Source organism: Cynocephalus volans, chromosome 12 (genome assembly GCF_027409185.1).
Source record: "Cynocephalus volans isolate mCynVol1 chromosome 12, mCynVol1.pri, whole genome shotgun sequence".
Classification (NCBI taxonomy): Eukaryota; Metazoa; Chordata; class Mammalia; order Dermoptera; family Cynocephalidae; genus Cynocephalus; species Cynocephalus volans.
The window spans coordinates 57,834,566-57,857,227 of record NC_084471.1 but is presented as its reverse complement, the minus strand read 5'-3'; the positions used below and the strand labels follow the sequence as shown (position 1 = coordinate 57,857,227).

Genomic DNA, 22,662 nt, shown 5'->3' with positions numbered 1-22,662 from the left:
CAGTTGGTTAGAGCACAGCCTGACAACACCAGGGTCACAGGTTCGAATCCCTGTACCACCACCCCCCCCAAAAAAAATCAATGTTTATTGAATGCCAAATATATATGAGGCATTTTTTGACACGTATCCTCATCTTATGAAGATTATAGTCTAGGTATTGTGATTTTCAAACTTTTTGCTTTTTAGCATCAAACCTTTCTTTAACTATTATTATGGAAAGTTTAATCATATCCCCAATATTTATATAAAAGTAGTAAAATTGTTTTGATCAAGTGGAGTCCCCAGAACTCCATCTGCTTTCCTTAATGCCCCCAGAAGCATTCTTATGAAATCTCAGGACTCTGAGGAACAGTTTGAAAACTAAGTAAACTAAGTCTGGCTTTAAAAAAAAACCATCACGTAAAAAACTAACAGTATAAGTTAAGAGCACAGTCTATGGAATTACACTACCTGGACTAAAAATATGACTCTCCTCCTTATTAATTGTGTTACCCCAGACAAGTTATATCCACAACTCATTTTTCTCGTCAGATGACAAGAAAATAATAGTACCCATAGGAGTTTGTAGAGGTTAAGTGAGTTGATAAATATAAAGCTCTTAGAATAGTGACTGGCACATCATGAATGCTGAATAGGTATTAGGTTGACATTATTTTGTCTTTTTTTTTTTTTTTTAATTTAAAGCATTAAGCAGAGTGACACTGGAAAGATTCTGTCTTCTGTAGCCCCTGAATTTGTTCTCCTTCCCTGTAAGTCTTATTTTTCTTTGACTGGACCTAGTGGACAAAGCAGAAAGAATTGAATGTATTTTTCGTTTTCGCTTAGTGCAATTGCAATAGTAGTATTTATCATCTGTTCCGTTTCTGAACTATGCCATTTTAGCTCTCCCTAGTCAAACTGATAGGCAATAGATATAACAACACAGAACTGTTTATGGTTATTCAATCTGCAGGGCACTCTAAAACTTAAAATTCTTGAGTTTATATTATGCCTGGCCTCATCCTACTTAGTAGTTATGATTATAACCATACACTGCCATGTCCCAGTGGTACAAATAATATGACAAAATAGTTTTCTAGTGCCCTAAATCTATTACTCCATCTGGAGAATGTCCAGTTTTTTTCATTTGCATTATTGGAGAGGTAATTTTAATAAGCATTAGTTCAGTAAATTTAAGAGCACTCCAGTCCTTGTCTTTTTCATTGTCAAAGCCTACCTAGGAGCCTCATGATTGGCTTCCTAGAAGAAGCAAGTCTTCAGAAGAATTTGAAGCAGGGGAATGATGTGGTCTTTTCCAGTGGAAAGCAGCATGGTGTAAGATGGTTGTTTCCAAACTCTTTCTTGGATGTAATAGGGCTCTTTAAATAGATTCTAGGAGGTCATTGAAAAAAACTAATACTAATCAAGGACTTGTTCATTATTCTTGTCATAAAATATAAAATGAGTTGGGATTCCAAGGACTTTTAAAGTCGACTTTTTTCCTGTGATCTGTTGAATTAGAAAAAAATGTATTCAGTAAATTCAGAAGAATGTTAAACAAAAAGTTTAAAGTTTTTTAAAGACTTAATTTAAGAGAATGAGTAATACTACACAGAAATAACATTCTTTTAAGAAACTAAATCCTCATTACATTGCAAAACAGTGAAAAAGTCATTACTGAAGATGTTATTTCTGTTATATTACTTTACAGCTTTGAATATGATGAATGCTATTCTGCTCTCACCTTGAGGCCTTCATTTTACCTTTATTGGAACACAGATTCTCAGAAGTCTCGTTTAACATGAAGCATCATAATTTTATTCAAATTACCAACCATATATTTATATGCAGATAGTGATCTCACCCATGACACATGACATGATTTTAAAAAATAGTGTAGGATCTTAAAGAAAATAAACTGAGGATGTGGCTAACTAAAAGTTTAACTAAATTTAACTAAAACTACTTCTTTTTAGGGCAGGTTTCTATTCTAATCCAGGATATTAAGCTTAATTATTTCCACATTACAGTGGAGTACTTTCCACATTACGTGTCAAAAATTTCATAGCAAACTATCATCAAAAATCTGTTTAATCATCTATCAAATGACAGCTCAGGTCTGCTTTCTATTTTGATAAAAGCAAAAAAAAAAAAAATGGAAACAACCCTATTTGCATTAGAACCATTTACTTTTCTTAACATAGATACCAATGTTTTTACTTTTCTCTTTGTTTGGACTACAGTAAGGAAGAAATATCACTTCCTTTCAGAAAGAGAGAGGGGTGGTAACGGAGAACCTGCATTCTCAGGGAGACTGTTAAGAAAGAGTGTATGTAGTATAGTTCTGTAAGAATTTTAGGCAAGAGTATTTAAAGTGTAATTCTGTAAGAACTTAGAAATCACAGCTGGGGAAGAAATGGTATCTCTAAATGCTTTGCACTTGTGTAACTTGGCTAAGTGATTTCTTGTCATGAAAACATGCCTTAATCTCAGAGGTGGGGATTTGATTTATCTGTTCTTCACATGCTTCTCAGTTAGTAACCAAATTTCTCTAGGATTAATGCTTCTATTTCTGAATTAATATAGACTTTTAAATGATTTATCTGTCCCTTATTCCATAATTGGAAAATGACATGAGTATAGATCACAGAGGAGAGGTTGTTTTAAAGAATTGTAAATAATTACACCTGATTCTAAAATACACAATGGTTTTACATTACTCTAGCTATAAAAGACCAACAACAATTTAATAACATACTTATTAGGTAATATTACAGTAATCACATAACAGTTATTAATATAGTTAGACTAAAGTATCTTGTATTGATTTTAATAATTTATTCCTAGGATCTTTATTTATAATTGAAGGGAAAACAAAAGAAATGTCCATCTGTTGTCTGTAATAGGAACAATACATTTCCACCCACCCCACCCTCAAAAAAAAAAAAAGAAAGAAAAACTGGTTTTAAATTTACTTCTATTAAAATCAAACAGCTCGTTTTCTTGATGTCAAAGTCTTTTCTAAGATCTGTTTTTCTCCTTTACTAAGTGTATGCTAACATCATTTAACTTTTTTTTGTACCCATCTCTTCATGCCTGGTTCTGATCTGCATAACAGACAAAGATCTTAACATTTTACTTCGTGAAGATCACATTTTCATACTTCATTTTGTTAAACCTTTTGATCACTTTTAAGATAATCTTTACATTATAAAACTATGAAAATTTTAGTGAAAGTGTTGAGGGCTTCAGACATGTTCTGAATATCTGTGCCAAGATGAAACATAGTGAATGAAATTTTTATTTGATTTGATTTGGTATTTTATTGGTTATGAATACTCATGAGATACAAAGCTGATTGTCACCACTCATGCCCAAGATGTGATGGCCAGATCCATACTGGCAGCATGCCCATTACCACAAATTGCAGTTATACTTTGTGTCCTCCACCCAATTATCCCCGACCTCCCTACCCATCCCCCTTTCCCCTACTCCGCTTTGTATCCCTATGTATGTTCTCTCCCTCTGCAAGTCCATCACACCATGGTGGTCTTTCTTTCCTTCCTTCTTTCTCTCTTAGCTCACACTTATGAGTGAGTACATATGGTATTTATCCCTCTGTGCTTTGCTTATTTCACTCAACATAAGTTTCTCCAAGCTCATTCATGTTGTTGCAAATGGGAGAATTTCATTCTTTTTCATGGCAGAGTAGAATTCCATGGTGTATATATACCACATTTTCCTTTTTTTTTTTTTAGCTTTATTGATAGAAATTTTATTCTACAAATAATTTGTTGAAAATGAAGGTCGTTTCTCTAACATTAACTTCTATTGTTTTATGACAGATACCATTGCATAGTGAAAATACACCAAAAATCTAATTGGACCAATTAGCATATAAACTCTGTGAAGGCATAGGTATTGTTTTGTTTCAATGTTTCAATAATTGTTGAATAAACAAATCTATTTGTTAAAGGACGTAAGACAAACATAAGTTCCATGGTGCATTAAAAACTGCATGCACTCAGTAGTGTACAAAAGAGTAGAGGGTATAATGGAAGAGGTGATTCAGTCATTAAATAAACAACAATATCCCTTGTCTAGTAGAGAGGCAATTTCAGCAGTCCACATGAGAAGTGATACAAAGTTAAAATGAAAAGAAGTGGGTAGAGAGGTCATAAAAAGGTAAAATTCACAGGATTGTTCATAGGTTACATACAGCAGGTGAGAGAGAGGACAAGAGACAGATTGACATATGTTCCGTTTTGTAATATTAAGAACAGTGAGAAAGAACCAACAACAGGCAGCTTATGATTTAATTATGATGTGTTAATTTTGATGTTGTTTTTCATATATCTAGGTAGAGAAGTTAAATACATAGTTGAATATAAAAATATAGGTAGAAAAAGTCTACACCAAAATATAAATCTGGGTATCACCTGTATAATGATTTTATTTTAAACTGTGATTAAGTCATAACATAGTTGTCATTCTCAAAAACCTAGTGATGAGAGAAATTTAAAAAAATCAAAATTTTGTAATTCAGGAAGGGTGGTGTAATTCAGGAAGAGGTCAGCTCAGTGTGGAATGAGACACACAGGGACCTGACACACCTTGAGGGGGCCGGGAGCCCATGGTTAATTGAAAGAACAATGTAATTGAGGTTTAGGGTTTGCTCTTTCTATTCTGAGCAACTGGCCAAAATACTTCAGTCTCTGCAAAAGAAAACTTATAATAATGCTCATCAAGTTTATGATTAAATATTATTATTAAATAGAAAAGCATTATGAATAGTAAAATGCCTACATCAGTGATCTAATTTGAATTTGAATTTCTTAATATTATGTAACCCAGTTTAAAGAGGATATAGGTTATGCAAACTATTCAGGTCACTCAGTCTCTTTGACTCTGAAATTCAAGTTTTTTTTTTTTTTTTTTATTAAATCAAAATTGATTATACATACTTTTGGGGTTCAACATTGAGATATGTTGATCAAATATGCATATTTTGGGGTTCAACATTGAGATATGTTGATCAAATCAATATTACTAGCATATGTATTGTTACAAATCATAATTATTCTTTATGCCCTTGTCCAACCCCTCCCCATCCCTTTTCCCTCCCTCCCTCCTCCCCCTTCTAATTACCCTAGACTTCTCTCCCTCTGAAAGAATAATGGTTACTCTGTTGATTTACTGCCCAAGTGATCTGTCCAATGCTGAGAGGCATGATCAGGTCCCCCAAAACAATCATAGAGCAGATGCCTCTTCTGTCACTCTGAAATGATATACCACTTCTTCCTTATCCAATCGCCCATCGATGGACATCTTGGCTATTGTAAACAGAGCTGCAATGAGCATGGGAGTGCAGGTATCCCTTCAACATGATGATTTCCATCCCTTTGGGTATATACCCAGAACTGGAATTACTGAATCATTGAAGATCTATCTGTAGTTGTTTGAGAAACCTGCATACTGTTTTCCATAGTGGTTGTACTAATTTACAGCCCCACCAACAGAGTAGGAGCATTCCGTTTTCTCCACACCCTCGTCAGCATTTGTTATTCTCTTTTTTATTATAGCCACTCTAACTGGGGTTAGGTCATATCTCAGTGTGGTTTTAATTTGGATTTTCCTGATGACTGGTGATGTTAAGCATTTTTTCATGTACCTGTTGGCCGTTTGTATGTCTTCCTTTGAAAAATGTCTATTCAGCTTCTTTGCCCATTTTTTAATTAGGTTATTTGGGTTTTTTACTATGTAATTGCTTGAGTTCCTTATGTGTTATGGATATTAATCCCTTGTCAGAGGCGTAGTTAGCAAAAATTTTCTCCCACTCTGTAGGTTGTCATTTCACTTTGTTGATTGTTTCCTTCACTGTGCAGAAGGTTTTAGTTTGATATAGTCCCATTTGTTTATTTTTTCTTTTGTTGCCTGTGCTTTTGGGCTCATGTTCATAAAGTCTGTGCCCAGATCTAGTTCCTGAAGTGTTTCACCTATATTTTCCCTTAGTAATTTTACAGTTTCAGGTCTTATACTTAAGTCTTTAATCCTTTTTGAGTTGATTTTAGCACATGGTGAGAGATGCATGTCTAGTTTCATTCTTCTGCATCTGGATATACAATTTTCCCAGGACCACTTATTGAAGAGATAGTCTTTTACCCAATGTAGGTTTTTGTTTCCTTTGTCCAGTATCAGATGGCTGTAAGCCTGATGGGTGATTCCTGGATTCTCTATTCTACTCTGTGGTCTGAGTGTCTATTTTTATTCCAGTACCGTGCTGTTTTGGTTACTATACCATTGTAGTATAATTTGAAGTCAGGTAGTGTTATGCATCTGGCTTTATTTTTTTTTTTTTTTTTTTTTGGCTCAGGATTGCTTTGGCTCTTCGGGGTCATTTGTTCCATATGAATGTTGAGATTCTTTTTTCCATTTCTGTGAAGAATGTCACTGGTATTTTGATTGGGATTGCATTGAATCTGTAGATCACTTTGGGTAGTATAGACATTATCACAGTGTTAATTCTTCCAATCCAAGAGCGTGGAATGTCTTTCCATCTTTTGGTGTCATCTTTAATTTCTTTCAGTCGTGGTTTGTAGTTCTCATTGTAGAGATCTTTCACCTCCTTGGTTAATTGATTCCTAGGTATTTTATTTTTTTCCTGACTGTTGTAAATGGGCTTACTTTCTTGATTTCTCTTTCTGTTAGCTCATTACTGGAGAACACAAATGCAACTTGATGGAGTTTGGATATGTTGTCCCCTCCAAAACTCATGTGGAAATTTTATCTCCAATGTGGCAGTGTTGGAAACTGATTGAGTCATGGGGGTGGATCCCTCATGAATGGATTAATACTCTCCCTGGGGTAGGGGAGATTAATGAGTGACTTCTCGCTCTATTAGTTCCCGTGAGAGCTTGCTGCTTAAAAAGACCCTGGCACCTTCTCTCTCTCTCTTGCTTCCTCTCGCCATGTGATCTGCTTGTACCTGCTGGCTCCCTGCCACTTTCCACCATGAGTAGAAGCAGCCTGAGGCCCGTGCCAGATGCAGCTGTCCCAGAATCGTAAGCCAAATAAACCTCTGTTCTTTATAAATTACCCAGTCTCTGGTATTTCTGTTATAGCAACACAAAACAGACTAATACACAACTGATTTGGGGCCATTTATTTTGTATCCTGCAATGTTTCTGAAATTATTAGCAAGCTTTAGGAGTTTTTTTGATAGTCTTTAAGTTTTTCTATATATAGTATCATGTCATCTGCAAACAGGGACAGTTTGACTTCATCTTTTCCAATATGGATGCCCTTTATTTCTTGCTCTCTTGCCTGATTGCTCTGGCTAGTGCTTCCAGTACTGTGTTAAACAGTGTTGAGATTGGGCATCCTTGTCTTGTTCCTGCTCTTAAAGGAAAAACCTTCAGTTTTTCCCCATTCAGAATGATACTGGCGGTGGGCTTGTCATAAATGGCTTTTATTGTTTTGAGATTCTTTCCTTCTGTACCTAATTTGTTGAGAGTCTTTATCATGAAGGGATGTTGAATTTTGTCAAATACTTTTTCAGCATCTATTGAGATAATCATATGGTTTTTGTCCTTGAGTTTGTTAATGTGATGTATCACATTTGTTGACTTTCGTATGTTGAACCATCCTTGCATCCCTGGGATGAATCCCACTTGATCATGGTGTATAAATTTTTTAATGTGTTGCTGTGTTCTGATTGCTAATATTTTGTTGAGCATTTTTGCATCTGTGTTCATCAAGGATATTGGCCTGTAATTTTCTTTTTTTGTTGTGTCTTTGTCTTGTCTTGGTATTAGAGTTATGTTGGTATCATAGAATGAGTTTGAGAGAGTGGCTTCTGTTTCAATTTTTTGGAATAGTTTGAGGAGAATTGGTATTAATTCTTCTTTAAAGCCATCCAGACCTGGGCTTTTCTTTGTTGGAAGATTGCTGATTACCACTTCAATCTCATTGCTTGTTATTGGTCTGTTCAGGTTTTCTATCTCTTCTTGGTTCAGTCTGGGTAGTTTGTATCTGTCCTGAAACTTATCCATATCTTCCAGGTTTTCATATTTGTTGTCATACAGTTATTTATAATACTCTCTAATGATTCTTTGTATTTCTGTGGTACCAGTTATAATGTCTCCCTTTTCATTTCTGATTTTTGTTTTTTGGGTCTTCTCTCTTTTTTGTTAACCTAGCTAATGGTTTATCTGTTTTATCTTCTCAAAAAACCAACTTTTTGTTTGGTTGATGTTTTCTATTGTTTTGGGGGTCTCTATTTCATTTAGTTCTGCTCTGATCTTTATTATTTCTTTCCATCTACTACCATTCAGATTGGATCGTTGTTTTTCTGGTTCCTTGAGGTGTAGTGTTAGGTCATTTATTTGAAGTTGATGTAAGCATTTATTGTAATGAACTTCCGTCTTAGTACTGCTTTTGCAGTATCCAACAAGTTTTGGTATGATGTATCTTTTCTAATTTTCATTAGTTTCAAGAAATTTTTTATTTCCTGTTTAATTTCTTCTTGGACCCATAGGTCATTCAGGAGCCTATTGTTTAGTAGTTTCCATGTATTTATATAGTTTCCAGAGTTTTGCTTGTTATTAATTTCCAGTTTTAGTCCACTGTGGTCTGAAAAGATACTTGGAATGATTTCACTTTTTTAAAATTTGCTGAGACTAGATTTGTGACCTAATATGTGGTCCATCCTGGAGAATGTTCCATGTGCTGATGAGAAGAGTGTATATTCTTTAGTTGTTGGGTGAAATGTTCTGAATATATCTGCCACATCCAGTTGGTCTAAGGTGTAATTTAAATCCTGTGTCTCTTTGTTGATTTGTTGCCTGGAAGATCTGTCCCATATTGAGAGAGGGGTGTTCAGGTCACCCACTATTAACGTATTAGGGCCTATTTCTTTCTTTAGGTCTGAGAGTGTTTGCTTTCTATATCTGGGTGCTCCAGTATTGGATGCATACATATTTATGATTGTTATGTCTTCTAGCTGGATAGATCCTTTCATCATTAGATAGTGGCCTTTGTCTCTTTTTATGATTTTGGTTTAAAATCTATTTTATCTGATATAAGAATCACTATTCCTGCTCATTTTTGGTTTCCATCTGCATGGTATATGTTTTTCCATACCTTCACTTTTAGTTTATGTGTGTCTTTACAGGTGAGATGGGTCTCTTGAATACAGCATATACTTGGGTCTAGCTTTTTAATCCAGTCAGTCAGTCTCTGTCTTTTGAGTGGGGAGTTTAGTCCATTCATATTTAGGGTAGTTATTGAAAAGTGTTGCTTAATTCTTGTCATTTAATTGCTTCTTGTTTAGATGGTATAAATATCTTTTGATCATTATTTCCCCTTTTATTTCTCTTCTTCGATGTTAGTTGGGAATTTAAGGTGGGATGATTTAGCTTCTCTTTCTCGCTGGCATTTTTTTTTAACAGTGTTTTGTTTTGCTCTTTTTTGTGTATTTGTGATAGTGGACACCGTTATTCAGATTCCAGATGAATGACACCCTTGGCAATTTCTTGCAGGGCTGGTCGTGTGGTGGTGAACTCCCACAATTTTTGTTTGTCTGGGAAATATACTATTTCTCCCTCATTTCTGAAGGAGAGCCTTGCTGGGTAAAGAATTCTTGGGTGGCAATTTTTTTCTTTTAGTATTTTAAATATATCATTCCACTTTTTTCTGGCCTGTAGGGTTTCAGTTGAGAAGTCTGCTATTAGTCTGATGGGAGTTCCCTTATAGGTGACTTGACGCTTTTGTCTTGCTGCTTTTAGAATTCTCTCTTTGTCTTTGAGCTTTGCAAATTTGACTGTGTGTCTTGGAGAGGATCTTTTTGGATTGAATCTGTTTGGGGACCTTTGAGCTTCCTGGATCTGAAGGTCCTCATCTCTCCCTACACCTGAGAAGTTTTCTATTATTATTTCCTTGAATAGGTTTTCAAGACCTTTTTCTCTCTCCCCTTCTGGAATACCCACAATTTGGATGTTAGAGTGCTTGAGGTTGTTTGCTGTCTCTGTTAGATTTTCTTCAGGATTTTTAATTCTCTTTTTCTTTTTTTTGTCTGCCTGGGTTATTTCAAAATAACCATCTTCGAGATCTGAAATTCTTTCTTCTCCTTGCTCTAGTCTACTGTTCAAGCCCTTTGTTGTGCTTTTTATTTCACTGAGTGAGTCTTTCATTTCTAGGAGTTCTGCTACACTCTTTTTTAAGGTAGTAATCGCTTCATAAATTTCCTTCTTCATGTTCTGGGTATTTTTTCCTGTTTCTGTGTGTTCTTTAATTGAGTTTTCTATCTCTTTGCATTTTCTTAAGATCATTGCTTGGAATTCCTTTTCAGACATTTCGAGGATTCACTGTTCTATGGGGTCTGAAATTTGAGCATTACTATATTCCTTTGGTGGTGTCATATCTTCCTGTTTACAGTTCTAGTATTTTTTCGTTGATGTTTGGTCATCTCGTAGAGGACTTGCTGCTTCTATTACTCTGGGGTTGGCTATGAGTATAAAGATTTATTCCTCTGTTTGCAGGCTTTATTGGTGAGGACTCTTATTATCAACATAGTCAAGTGAGCAATAGGTTGCCTGTAAAGTGGACCTGGTTGCTACTGTATTGGTGAACTGTCCTTGAGGTGACAATAGGTGTGGCAGTGGCTGTATTACACCACCTTGGCTCCTCTTCAGGAATCTGTGGCCATGGACTGAGCCCCCAGTACCATGCAGGTCTTGGCTCACCTCCATGCCTGCTGGGGCTATGGGCTCTTTCCTCCAGGGCCTTAGACTGAGCCCCCAGAGCTGTGCAGGTCTCAGCTCACATCAGCACCTGCAGGGCCTGTGGGCGCTTCCCTCCAGGGCCCTGATGCTGCACGGGTTTCGGCTCACCTCAGCGGTGGCAGGAACCCTGGGCACTTCCCTCCAGGGCCTAAGACTGAGCCCTGGTACCCCGTGGGTCTTGGCTCACATTGGCCGCTATTGCAGCTGTGGTTAACACTTTTTTGAATGGAAGATCCTAAAGTGTTCCAGGCTTATATACTCCATTATGAATTGATATTATTAAATAGACATTAGAAAATATAGGAGATTGGACTAATAAATCCTTAAAAAGATGAAAGCCACACTAAATCCCTCTTAGGGACTTGTCTTATTATCTTTTGCCTATTTATTTTTAAATGTTTACATTTAAATTCTAGTCATTTAAATTCTAGTTAAAGGCATAATCTATTGGATTTTCTTTTTTTTTTTAATGTCACTGATCTTGAGATCATCTTCTTTCTATTTTAGTTTGTGAGTACCATGGTACTTCAAAAGGTTCATGGAAAGATTCGTATTATCTTAATTCTGTTTTTCCATGAACTTTATGAAGTACCCACATAGAAATAGTTTATGATAATTCTTGTTACACGTGGTCAACTTTTTTTTCCTTTTTTGTTTTGTTCTTTTGGTGGCTGGCCAGTACAGGGATCCAAATCCTTGACCTTGCCGTTATCAGCACCACACTCTCACCGAGTGAGCTAACCAGCCAGCCCACACGTGATCAACTTTGTCATTGTCACTTTGAAAATAGTGGATGTTTCAGTTCAGTATTCTTTTAGTAGTATATATTTGGAAACTAATTGCTAAATATTATAAATCACATCTTTACAGTGATTTATAAACTATACTATTTTAGGCAGGGAGAGGGTCAGTGAGTTGGTAACTGAAACCATTGTTTGATTAATATCTAAAATAAATTACTAGTTCTTATCTAAACCCATATTAAAACATTAACAGCCCAGTATTATACCTGCAGTCTCTGATAATAACAGTACCCTTCTTTGCATAGTACAGGTTGTTTTTCATATTTTCATTTTCTTAATTTCCCCCTCACAGAGGTCCGTAAGTTATTGCTAAGCTCCCTATTTCACTAATGAGGAAATTGAGGTAAGGAAAGTTTAAATGAGTTGCCAGTCACTGAGATAAGTTAAAAAGTTAAAACTGGGTTATTATACAGAACATTCTGAGAAAATGTAAGAAATGTTTTAAATATGTTTTGAGGCAGGATATACATACCAAAGTTTATTATTTTAACTGTTTTTAAATGTACAATTCAGTGTCATTAAGTTACTTACGTTGGTGTACAACCATTAAAAATGTTTTTATGTTTATGCCAAATGAATGTCCTCATAATACAAAATGCTCCCATAAAGTAGCATTATTGTTGCACCATTCAAAATAGTTTCCCTGGTAGGTTATGTATACACTTGTTCATTTGATGACAGGAGTATTCAAAACGTTCAAGCACTCCTTTTAGAATTTCTTTCATTCTTATGAATATCACTGGTGGATATTTTTTCTTCTTTGATGATAAAATTGATCTCCACAAACCAGTAATTTTATCAGAGCTTTATCTTCAGAATATTTTAAGTGGTCAGGCTGGGTAACTTTTTTTCAAGTAAGATATACTTATGAAATCATTAATTCAGTTACTTAATAAATATTTATTAAGGACCTACTAAGTGCTTTTCACTCTGATAGCCACCAGTTATATACCGTGATGTACAAAACAATTTCTGTTTCCATGGACTTTACAGTCTAATAGGGGAAATAAACATTAAATCAATCGTGAATTACAATAAGCATCATGAAAAGGAGAAGTATAGTGCTATGAGTAAATAACAGGAGCCTAGAGAGCACCTAATACATACTAGGTGTCACACTCACTAGAAGTAACATTTGAGCCATGACCAAAGAATAGCTATGAGTTAGGCAGGTGAGAGTTGAAGTTAGATGCAAAGCCCCTAAAATGGACAAGTTTTATAAACCAAGAGTAACCTGTGGAATAATGTATGAAGTGGGGGAGTGGGGCAAAATGAGTTTTAAGAAGTAGGCAAAGGCTAGATCATTTAGGGAGAATTTGGATTTTAATATGTTACAAAAGCATTGAAGCTTCCAGCTACCATCTGATTTATTGTAATTATCTCCTATGTGGGTTTTTTTGCTTCTACCTTTAACCCCTACAGTCTGTACTTAAAAGAGCAGGCAGAGAGATCCTTTTCAAACCTAAGGCATTTCTTGTTACTTTTTTTCTGTAATACTAAATGCCTTCTCATTTGACTCAACAAAAGCCAGAGTACTTAAAGCAGGGTATAAGAACCCTATGATCTAGCCCCTACTATCTTAATTCCTACCATTTTTCTGCTATGCTCATTTCACTCCATCCTCACTGGCTTCCTCTCACATGCTAAGAATGTTCCTGCCTCAGGGTCTCTGAACTTGCAATTTTCTTTAACTGTAATGTTCTTCCTCCAAATATTTATACACTTGCTCTCTCACTTCTGTTAGGTCTCTATTATCAGTGAGGTCCTTCCTCAGTCACCCTATATCAAATAATAACTTTCCTTCCCACATTTCATACAGCACTCATGACCATCTAACATGCTCTATTTATATTTAGGTTTTTTGTTTGTCTTTTCCCACTCATTCCCAACATACAAATACACAAATACAAATATAGCTTCATAAGTGTAGGGTCTTTGTTTTAGTCACTGCTGTAGCCCCATTACCTAGAATAGTGTCTGGCATATTGAAGGCACTCAAATTAATGAAAGTTAAAGAGAGTCACAAGTTTCTCTCTAGTTTTCTTCATCATAATGACGAATATAACCATTTAATGAAATCAGGGTGGTGGGAGGAGGGACACATAGGAATAGTAGATTTGGGGTGGAGAGAAGATTGAGTTATGTTAGGCATGTTCAGTTTGTGATGCCCATGAAACATCTAAGTAGATAGATCATAGGCAGTTAGATATTCTTATATGGAATATAGACCAGAGGCCTAGTCTGGAAATAAATATATGACTGTTTTAAATGATATTTAAAATCATGGAAATGGTTGCATCTAAATGAGGGCATCTCTGAAAAAGAGGTCCCAGGACTAAGCCCTAGAATACATTTGAATGGAGGAAAGACACTTCTGTTGCAATAGGGAAAAAGACAGGATTGTGGATACAAGTAGTTTCTAGATTTTGGTATGACTTCCATTATCCCCGAAATTACTATTGGTTATGACTTATATTTTGTTCATGTGGGCATAAAATAGCAGAAAATGACCAGAGGTACAAACTATAACATTATAGTTCATGCTTGTTCCTGTATTTTTCCACCACAGAAATCCCTATAACAGAAATCTATTTTGCCACAGCAAAAAACACATGGTTCATACACTAAATGAAATCCCCTATATGCTAACTGTTGATGCTTTTCTCATGTGTGCCAGCTCTAAAAACATGAGTACCTAAAATATTTTGAGCAATATGTAGTGCTTATTCATAATGCCTTAAGTATATACTGGATTTGGTATATTCCAGGTAATACTGCCTCAATTATATACTAGATTAGATATGTAACCGAGGCATTATGAATAATTCCTAGGGCTTTTCTGAGTATTATGTACTTTACCAGGAGAAGGCTTTCAGTAAGTGTTTCTAAAATAAAACAAATTTCTGACAAAAATGTTACTAGCTGTTTATAAGGGAATCCTTAATAAAAAACATACTTTTAGATTCCTCTTATACTTAACAATAGTCTCATTGAATGCATACCAAAAATGTATCTGTCATCATGATTATACCACCATCTTACTGGAATCTCTTTTACCTTCTCTGACACTTGTTCCATTGTTTTCTCTTTGTTCTATACCTTCAACTTTACCTCTTCACTGTCTTTCTTCCTTTCAGCATATATACATAGTCAAGTTTTTTTGTTTTTTAAGTGCAGGGGGGGGTGGAGTGAAGGGGACTTATGACCTTGAAAGGGGTGGTGTGTGCTTTCTCCCTACTGTAGCTCCCATTCAATAGTCCTTACCTCACTGAAATCCATCAACTACATTGCATGGTAGCTAAAGGCATGGATTTTGGAGCCAGACTGCCTGAATTCAAATCCTAGTCCTGCCACTTACAAATTGTGTGACCTTGGATAAGAAACTTCTTAGTTTCTTCGTCTGTAAAATGCAGATAAAATACTTAAGAAGTGCTTGGCACATAGTAAACAGTATATAAGTATCAACTGCTGTTATTGTCATCACTGTGACCATCATACCACCCATAGGAATTACTTTTAATAAGGTCACTCTTGACCTCCTGTTTGCTAGGTTCTTTGTATCCCTTTACCTTCGAGAGGTTGACATCCATTTATATGCTGACAAATCCCAAATATGTCTCAACCATAATTCTCCCTTCTGAGTTTCCCACCAGTATAATTGTTAAGTGGGCATTCCTTCCAAGATAAGACTATGGATACTCAAACTTAACTTAACATGTCTACCGAGACTAATCTTCATCCTTTTGTCTCTTATACTTATAGTACTACTATCCACTTATTAACCCAAGTCCAAAACCTGAAATTTATCCCAAGTCCTGTTCATTCTACCTCTTTTTTTTTTTTGTCTTTTTCGTGACCAGCACTCAGCCAGTGAGCGCACCAGCCATTCCTATATAGGATCCGAACCCGCGGCGGGAGCGTCGCTGCGCTCCCAGCACCGCACTCTCACGAGTGCACCACAGGCTCGGCCCCATTCTACCTCTTACCTACCAGTTACATCTGTTGTTTCCTCTCCTGCCAATACATTATTTCAACACTTCAACATTTTTTATGTGAATGCCCAAATATATCTCTAAGTCATCTCTTCCATCATTTGTCCTCTTCCAATCCATTTAGTACACTGCTTCCAAATTCTTTGTTTTTTATTTTTATTTTTTAATTTTATTTTATTTTGTCGATATACAATGTGGTTGATTATTGTGGCCTGTTACTGAAACCTCCCTCCCTCCTCCCTTTCTCCCCTCCCTCCCAACAATGTCCTATCTGTATGCTTGTCGTATCAACTTCAAGAAATTTTAATTGTTGTGTCTTCTTCCCTCCCCCACCACCCACCCCCCGGATTTTTGAGTGTTTATTTACTTATTTTTAGCTCCCACCAATAAGTGAGAACATGTGCTATTTCTCTTTCTGTGCCTGACTAGTTTCACTTAATATAATTCTCTCGAGGTCCATCCATGTTGTTGCAAATGGCAGTATTTCGTTCTTTTTTTATAGCAGAGTAGTATTCCATTGTGTAGATATACCACAGTTTCCTCATCCACTCATCTGATGGTGGACATTTGGGCTGGTTCCAACTCTTAGCTATTGTAAAGAGTGCTGCAACGAACATTGGGGAACAGGTATACCTTTGACTTGATGATTTCCATTCCTCTGGGTATATTCCCAGCAGTGGGATAGCTGGGTCATATGGTAGATCTATCTGCAATTGTTTGAGGAACCTCCATACCATTTTCCATAGAGGCTGCACCATTTTGCAGTCCCAAAAACAATGTATGAGAGTTCCTTTTTCTCCGCAACCTCGCCAGCATTTATCGTTCAGAGTCTTTTGGATTTTAGCCATCCTAACTGGGGTGAGATGGTTTCTCAGTGTGGTTTTGATTTGCATTTCCCAAATGATGAGTGATGTTGAACATTTTTTCATATGTCTGTTGGCCATTCATATATCTTCCTTAGAGAAATGCCTATTTAGCTCTTTTGCACATTTTTTAATTGGGTTGCTTGTTTTTTTCTTGTAAAGTTGTTTGAGTTCCTTGTATATTCTGGATATTAATCCTTTGTCAGATATATATTTTGCAAATATTTCTCCCACTCTGTTGGTTGTCTTTTAACTCTGTTAATTGTTTCTTTTGCTGTGCAGAAGCTTTTTTAGTTTAATATAATTCCATTTGTTTATTTTTCCTTTGGTTGCCTGTGCTTTTGGGGTCATATTCATGAAGTCTGTGTCCAGTCCTACTTCCTGAAGTGTATCTCCTACGTTTTCTTTAAGAAGTTTTATTGTCTTAGGGTGTATATTTAATTCTTTAATCCATTTTGAGTTGAGTTTAGTGTATGGTGAAAGGTATGGGTCTAGTTTCATTCTTCTGCATACTGATATCCAGTTCTCCCAGTACCATTTGCTGAAGAGGCAGTCTCTTCCCCAGTGTATAGGCTTGGTGCCTTTGTCAAAGATCAGATGGCTGTAGGTGTATGGGTTGATTTCTGGATTCTCTATTCCATTGATCAGTGTGTCTGTTTTTATGCCAGTACCATACTGTTTTGGTTATTATAGCTTTGTAGTATAGTTTAAAGTCAAGTAGTGTTATGCCTCCAGCTTTATTTATTTATTTATTTATTTATTTATTTATTTATTTATTTATTTGCTCAGCATTGCTTTGGCTATGCATGGTCTTTTGTTATTCCATATAAATGTCTGGATAGTTCTTTCCATTTCTAAGAAAAATGTCTTTGGAATTTTGATGGGGATTGCGTTGAATTTGTAGATCACTTTGGGTAGTATGGACATTTTCACTATGTTGATTCTTCCAATCCAAGAGCATGGGATATCTTTCCATCTTCTTGTATCCTCTCTAATTTCTCTCAGTAGTGGTTTGTAGTTCTCATTATAGAGATTTTTCACATCCTTGGTTAACTCAATTCCTAAGTATTTTATTTTTTTGGTGGCTATTGTAAATGGGGAGGCTTTCTTGATTTCCCTTTCTGCATGTTCGCTATTGGAGGATAGAAATGCTACTGATTTTTGTGTGTTGATTTTGTATCCTGCTACTGTGCTGAAATCATTTGTCAACTCCAAGAGTTTTTTTCTAGAGGCTTTAGGCTGTTCAATTTATAGGATCATGTCATCTGCAAACAGGGACAATTTGACTTCATCTTTTCCAATCTGGATGCCCTTTATTTCCTTCTCTTCTCTGATTGCTCTGGCTAGTACTTCCAACACTATGTTGAATAGGAGTGGTGAGAGTGGGCATCCTTGTCTAGTTCCTGTTCTTAAAGGAAAAGCTTTCAGCTTTTGCCCATTCAGGATGATATTGGCTGTGGGTTTGGCATATATGGCTTTAATTATGTTGAGATACTTTCCATCTATACCTAACTTATAGAGGGTCTTTGTCATGAATGAATGTTGAATTTTATCAAAGGCTTTTTCAACATCTATAGAGATGACCATATGGTCCTTGTGTTTGATTTTATTAATATGGTGTATCATATTCTTTGTTTTTAAAAAACAAATGTGATTTTTATGTACATATGATTATGATATGCTTAATACCTGTTTCCATCAACTAAAGGATAAAATTCAAATTGGATCCTGCCTACCTCTTTAGCCAAAATAACTTTTAATTCTTAAAATTCATTAAGTTTCATATCTCTTTGTGTGTTCTGTTACTTCGCATATACTCTTCCCTAGTTGCCTTTCCCACACTTCCCCCTTTCCTCTATCCCTTTCTCTGGAAGGATACCTATTATAGGGTGAGAATCATGAAAGAAGAGGCTGTCTTTGGTTTTCTTTTATATCCCCAATGTTTAGGATAATGCCAGATAATAGTAAGTACATTAGAACAGTGTTTCTCACAGTGTATTGATGGACAAGACAGTGCTGGTCAACAGTAAAATAAGTTCAGAAGTTGTAAGTGATCAAAAATTTCAGTAGCAATTTGATAGAGTAATTTTATATCTACTAAATGTAATAGAAATTTTGCTTGTTTTTTGTATGTTGTTTTTTAATTTAATTTTTCTGGTGGTTCATTTTTATTGTATCTTACAAAAGTACCAGTCTGTGACAATTTGAAAATTTTAAAAAAATAGAATTGGTTCTCCACACAGGTTTGAGAAATGCTGCATTAGAACATTTACCAGAAATGTTTGGAACTTGATCTGTACCAGACTAATATTCCTAAAGCTATCTAAACTCAAAAAAAGCACAATAATTTTAAAAAGAATTATAGGATAAAAATAATATATATTTATTTCTCACAACTGAAGGGTGAAAGGGCTACCAATATATATAAAGTCCAAGAAATATTAAAGCCTATGTCCTGTAAATGTAGCCAATCTGATAGCACTTGGATTGGACTGCCAGGTTAGTCACAGCTTGGCAGATCATACTTGGCAGCACTACTATGGAAATAGTTTAGTAAATGATTTCACAGTGAATGATATGAAAAAAGAACATTATTTATATACTTATAAAGACTCTTGAAATAATCTCATATTTGTTGAGTGATTATTTAGATAAATTTAAAGTTTTTCAGCATGAAAATAATCAGAAACCTTTTGCAGTTTATACTGTCACATGGTGTTTAAATTTCTGTTTCACTTCAACTTAGTTATTTGTTAGTATGAGCCTAACGTAATAAAATGATACAGAGAAGTATATAGCCTAGTTGTTTCTCTTAAAGAATATAATAAATCAGTGAAGCTTTTTAAAAAGTTTATGCTTTTCATTCCTATATGCAAAAAAACTAAAACATCAACAGACACAATTCTTAATATTCGTTTATGTAAAAATGTTTCTTTACTGAATATTAGCTGCAATATGTGTAAGGGACTGAACACTCACACAAAAATTATAAAGAACCATTGTTTTTCTCAAGTCCTTTGACTGATTTGCTTGCCTGAAAGTTAGTATTGACATTCATTTCATGTGTGCCAGTTTTGAAGTATTAATGGAGCAGAAGATAAGATACATAATATTAAAATTGAATTCTTAAGCTTTCCTTATTTAAACATAACTTACACTAACATTTCTTAATGTTATTAGAACCATATTTGATTTTAGCATGCTTCCCATAAAGTAAATATATAAACAAAATCATTCATGAATAGCCTGTTACTAAAAATAAAAAATTTTAAAAATCAGTCAATTGCTGTCATAGTCTATTAGTTTTAAAACCTCTTTTAAATGCATTTTACCTAAAACTTATAGCCTTGTTTGTGGTGTGATAATCATCACAGAGACTTTCAAATTTATCTGTATCACAAGTGGATCTTCTATCCATTTCCTTGTAGCTTTCAATATGAAAATCAGTGTTCTTTACATAATCGTGGCATGTATAACTTTGACATCTGTAGTTACAGGATTTACTCGCAAGTAACAGGGTAGTCTTTTTGATGAACTTAAAATTCTCCTCCCTCAATCGTATAAATGAGAAGAAAAAAAAGGATTGGTATTTCTTTGCTGGCCATCAAAGTGTTTCCCATCGTTTCTCATACTTCCCAGAACTTTGATGATAATTCTTCATTGAATTTATGTAGTGTGTGAAGAAGAAATACCATGGAATTGGAAGGAAAGAGCAACAGCAGGGATTTTAAGTGAAGTTCAAATTTTATTCTTTATGTCTTAAGCATGGGGACCAGATTAATGATGTTAGAACATCCTTGCCCAATTCAAAAACCCTGCCTCTAGGGCTGGCCCCATGGCTCACTCGGGAGAGTGCAGTGCTGGCAGCACCGAGGTCGCGGGTTCGGATCCTATATAGGGGTGGCCGGTGCACTCACTGGCTGAGCGTGGTGCGGATGACACCAAGCCAAGGATTGCGATCCCCTTACCAGTCCAAAAAAAAAAAAACCCTGCCTCTAAAGCTAAATTTACTTTATGTAGAATTCCAGTATTTTAAGTAGAATATGCTAGTTTTCTGTTCACTAACTAGTTAAAAGGGGGGGGGGGGACATAGTTAAAATAAAAGTTTTTTTAAATAAATAAGAGGAAAGTTATATCCATTTATATTTTACTACCTAAATTTGTTCTTTTGGAAAATCTTGAAGAAAGAATGGAAATGTAAAGTGAAATAGAGCTGTAGTTATACTTGCTGTCACAGAATAAGTGAAGATCCTCAGAATTAATCTCTCAAGTGTAATGAGATTTGCCTTTCCTAGAAAAAATGTAACAAAAATAAGAATGTCAAACGGCTTAAAAATACCTCATTTTTCAAGTCTATTTGATGAAGGGACAGGCGCATATTTGAAGTTCTTCATTGTAAAAGTTTACAAGACTTTCCTATAACATTCACTATTTCATTACAAAACTAGAGTCAATATCTCAGAACTAATAGAATGCTTCAGAATTATATCTTTTTATAATGCTTATATGGTTGTCATGATGAATTGGAAAACAGTTGACATGGCAAGTCTGAAAATTCTTTATCCATCTTACCTTGACATTCAGGAAAAAAATACTTGAGGGTAGTCTAAGGTGACTTTAACCATGGATTACTCCAGATTTTACTTTTTAAATCATAAGAAAATAAGAATGAATCCCTTATTTTAGATTGGGTTTTTATTTTTAGTATTGGTCAGTTTGAAGGTGTAGTTATTTTTTTAAAGGATTGTGAGTGGCGTTACATTTTGATCAGTTACAGAATGAGTTACGCAACTCAAAAGCTTTAGGTAATCAAAAATTAAGTTTGTTTTCTTTCCTGTTCTAGTTACCGGTTTACTAAAATAGTGAGCATACATGATCACTTGAGAATTGGGCTTCTGGAGCACCTGAACAGAAAGGGAGTGGTTCATATTCAGCATTACAAAAGACAACTTTCTCTTTTTGAAGGGGATTACTTTGGCTATTTTCCAGGTACTGGGGAAATTCCAGATTCATTACAAGTTATTGGGATGGCTGATAATTATTCATTTCCTAAAATATGTTGATTACAGACTTGAGATTTGGTTATTTAGTAGTACTTTATTTGACTTCATCAATTAAAAAAACTATGCAGAAGTTTATAGTAACATACAAAATTGAGACTCTTACATGCATCACATATTTTTTTCAGAAAACTCTAGAAATATCAGTCTTATTGATCAGAAGATAATTAGTGGTAGAACTTTTTGAAAATAATCTAAGAACAATAGGATTTGTGCATATGTATATAAAGAAAAGTTATGTGCAGTGCATCTTTCCAAGTAATTAAACAATGAAAAAAATTATATTTCACATGGTATTCCATTTTTAGGATGTTAGGTTAAGGAAGGATATTTATTACTTTAGAGGTTTTTTTTATAAGGATTAATACTTTATAAAATATTTGAATACTTTATGCATTCTTTTAAAAAATAGCTCTTTAGGGTGGTAATGGATAAAGGTCTAATATACATTGAACCTTATAGCATAATTCCATTGGATGAAACATTTGGTTATTTAGAAGAATTCTCTCTAGAATTTTTATGTTTGGTTCCAGGATGAAGATTTAGGGAAGACAGTCTTCACGAAAATAAATTTACAAATATATTTCCTTAATAGATCTTTTACTTATATAGATTTATCTTGATAATTATTCGCAATGGTTATTTTCCTTCATTAAGAGAACCTCTTCAGGCATTATTTGAACTCTTTGAATTTTTAGAACTTTTGGATAGGTTAGAGTTAGAACAGGCTGCAATTCAGATCTCTTTTTTAGTCATGTAATTTTCCATTGCTCTGTGTCTCACTGAAGACTGCTTCCAGTCTTTCTACACAAGTTTTCATTCTTTTAACTCACTTTTATTGAGCTATTTGCCAAGCATTGTGCTATATCTTTAGGTACAGCAGTGAATAAGACATGGTCTCTGCTCTCAAGTGCAGTATAGATGAGTTAAAGATGTATAGTTAGCCCAGAGGAAGGAATATTAGTTCTTCCTTGAGGTACTGAGAAAGATGTAATATTTAGAAGAGATGCTAAATAAGTAGGAATTTCTTATAGGGGAAGCATGTTCTAAGAAGGGGAGGAATGCATGCGAAGGCTCAATCTTAATACATTAAACTAAGGAATATGTCTTAAGATTCCCAATTCAGTTTAAGAATGCTCTTTTTACTTGCAGTTTCCAATATAAAATACATATGCAAGCACAAG

At 35.0% G+C, this 22,662-nt stretch overlaps 1 protein-coding gene across 8 annotated transcripts in view; it reads left to right on the top strand.

The window, feature by feature from the left end:
• USP15 (ubiquitin specific peptidase 15) overlaps positions 1 to 22,662 on the top strand; it is a 133,217-nt gene that overhangs the window by 83,522 nt on the left and 27,033 nt on the right. For 2 of the 8 annotated variants that reach the window (XR_010021328.1, XM_063074729.1), the window contains exon 7: positions 21,262 to 21,407. The exons of 5 other annotated variants lie outside the window; for them this stretch is intronic. Coding sequence is in view for 2 of the 3 variants with exons in the window: in XM_063074729.1 (XP_062930799.1) it covers positions 21,262 to 21,407 (146 nt within the window). In the remaining variant the exon portion in view is untranslated. Of the gene's footprint in view, positions 1 to 21,261; positions 21,408 to 22,662 lie in introns of those variants that run through there. One more of the 8 variants, XM_063074728.1, reaches the window with a different exon arrangement.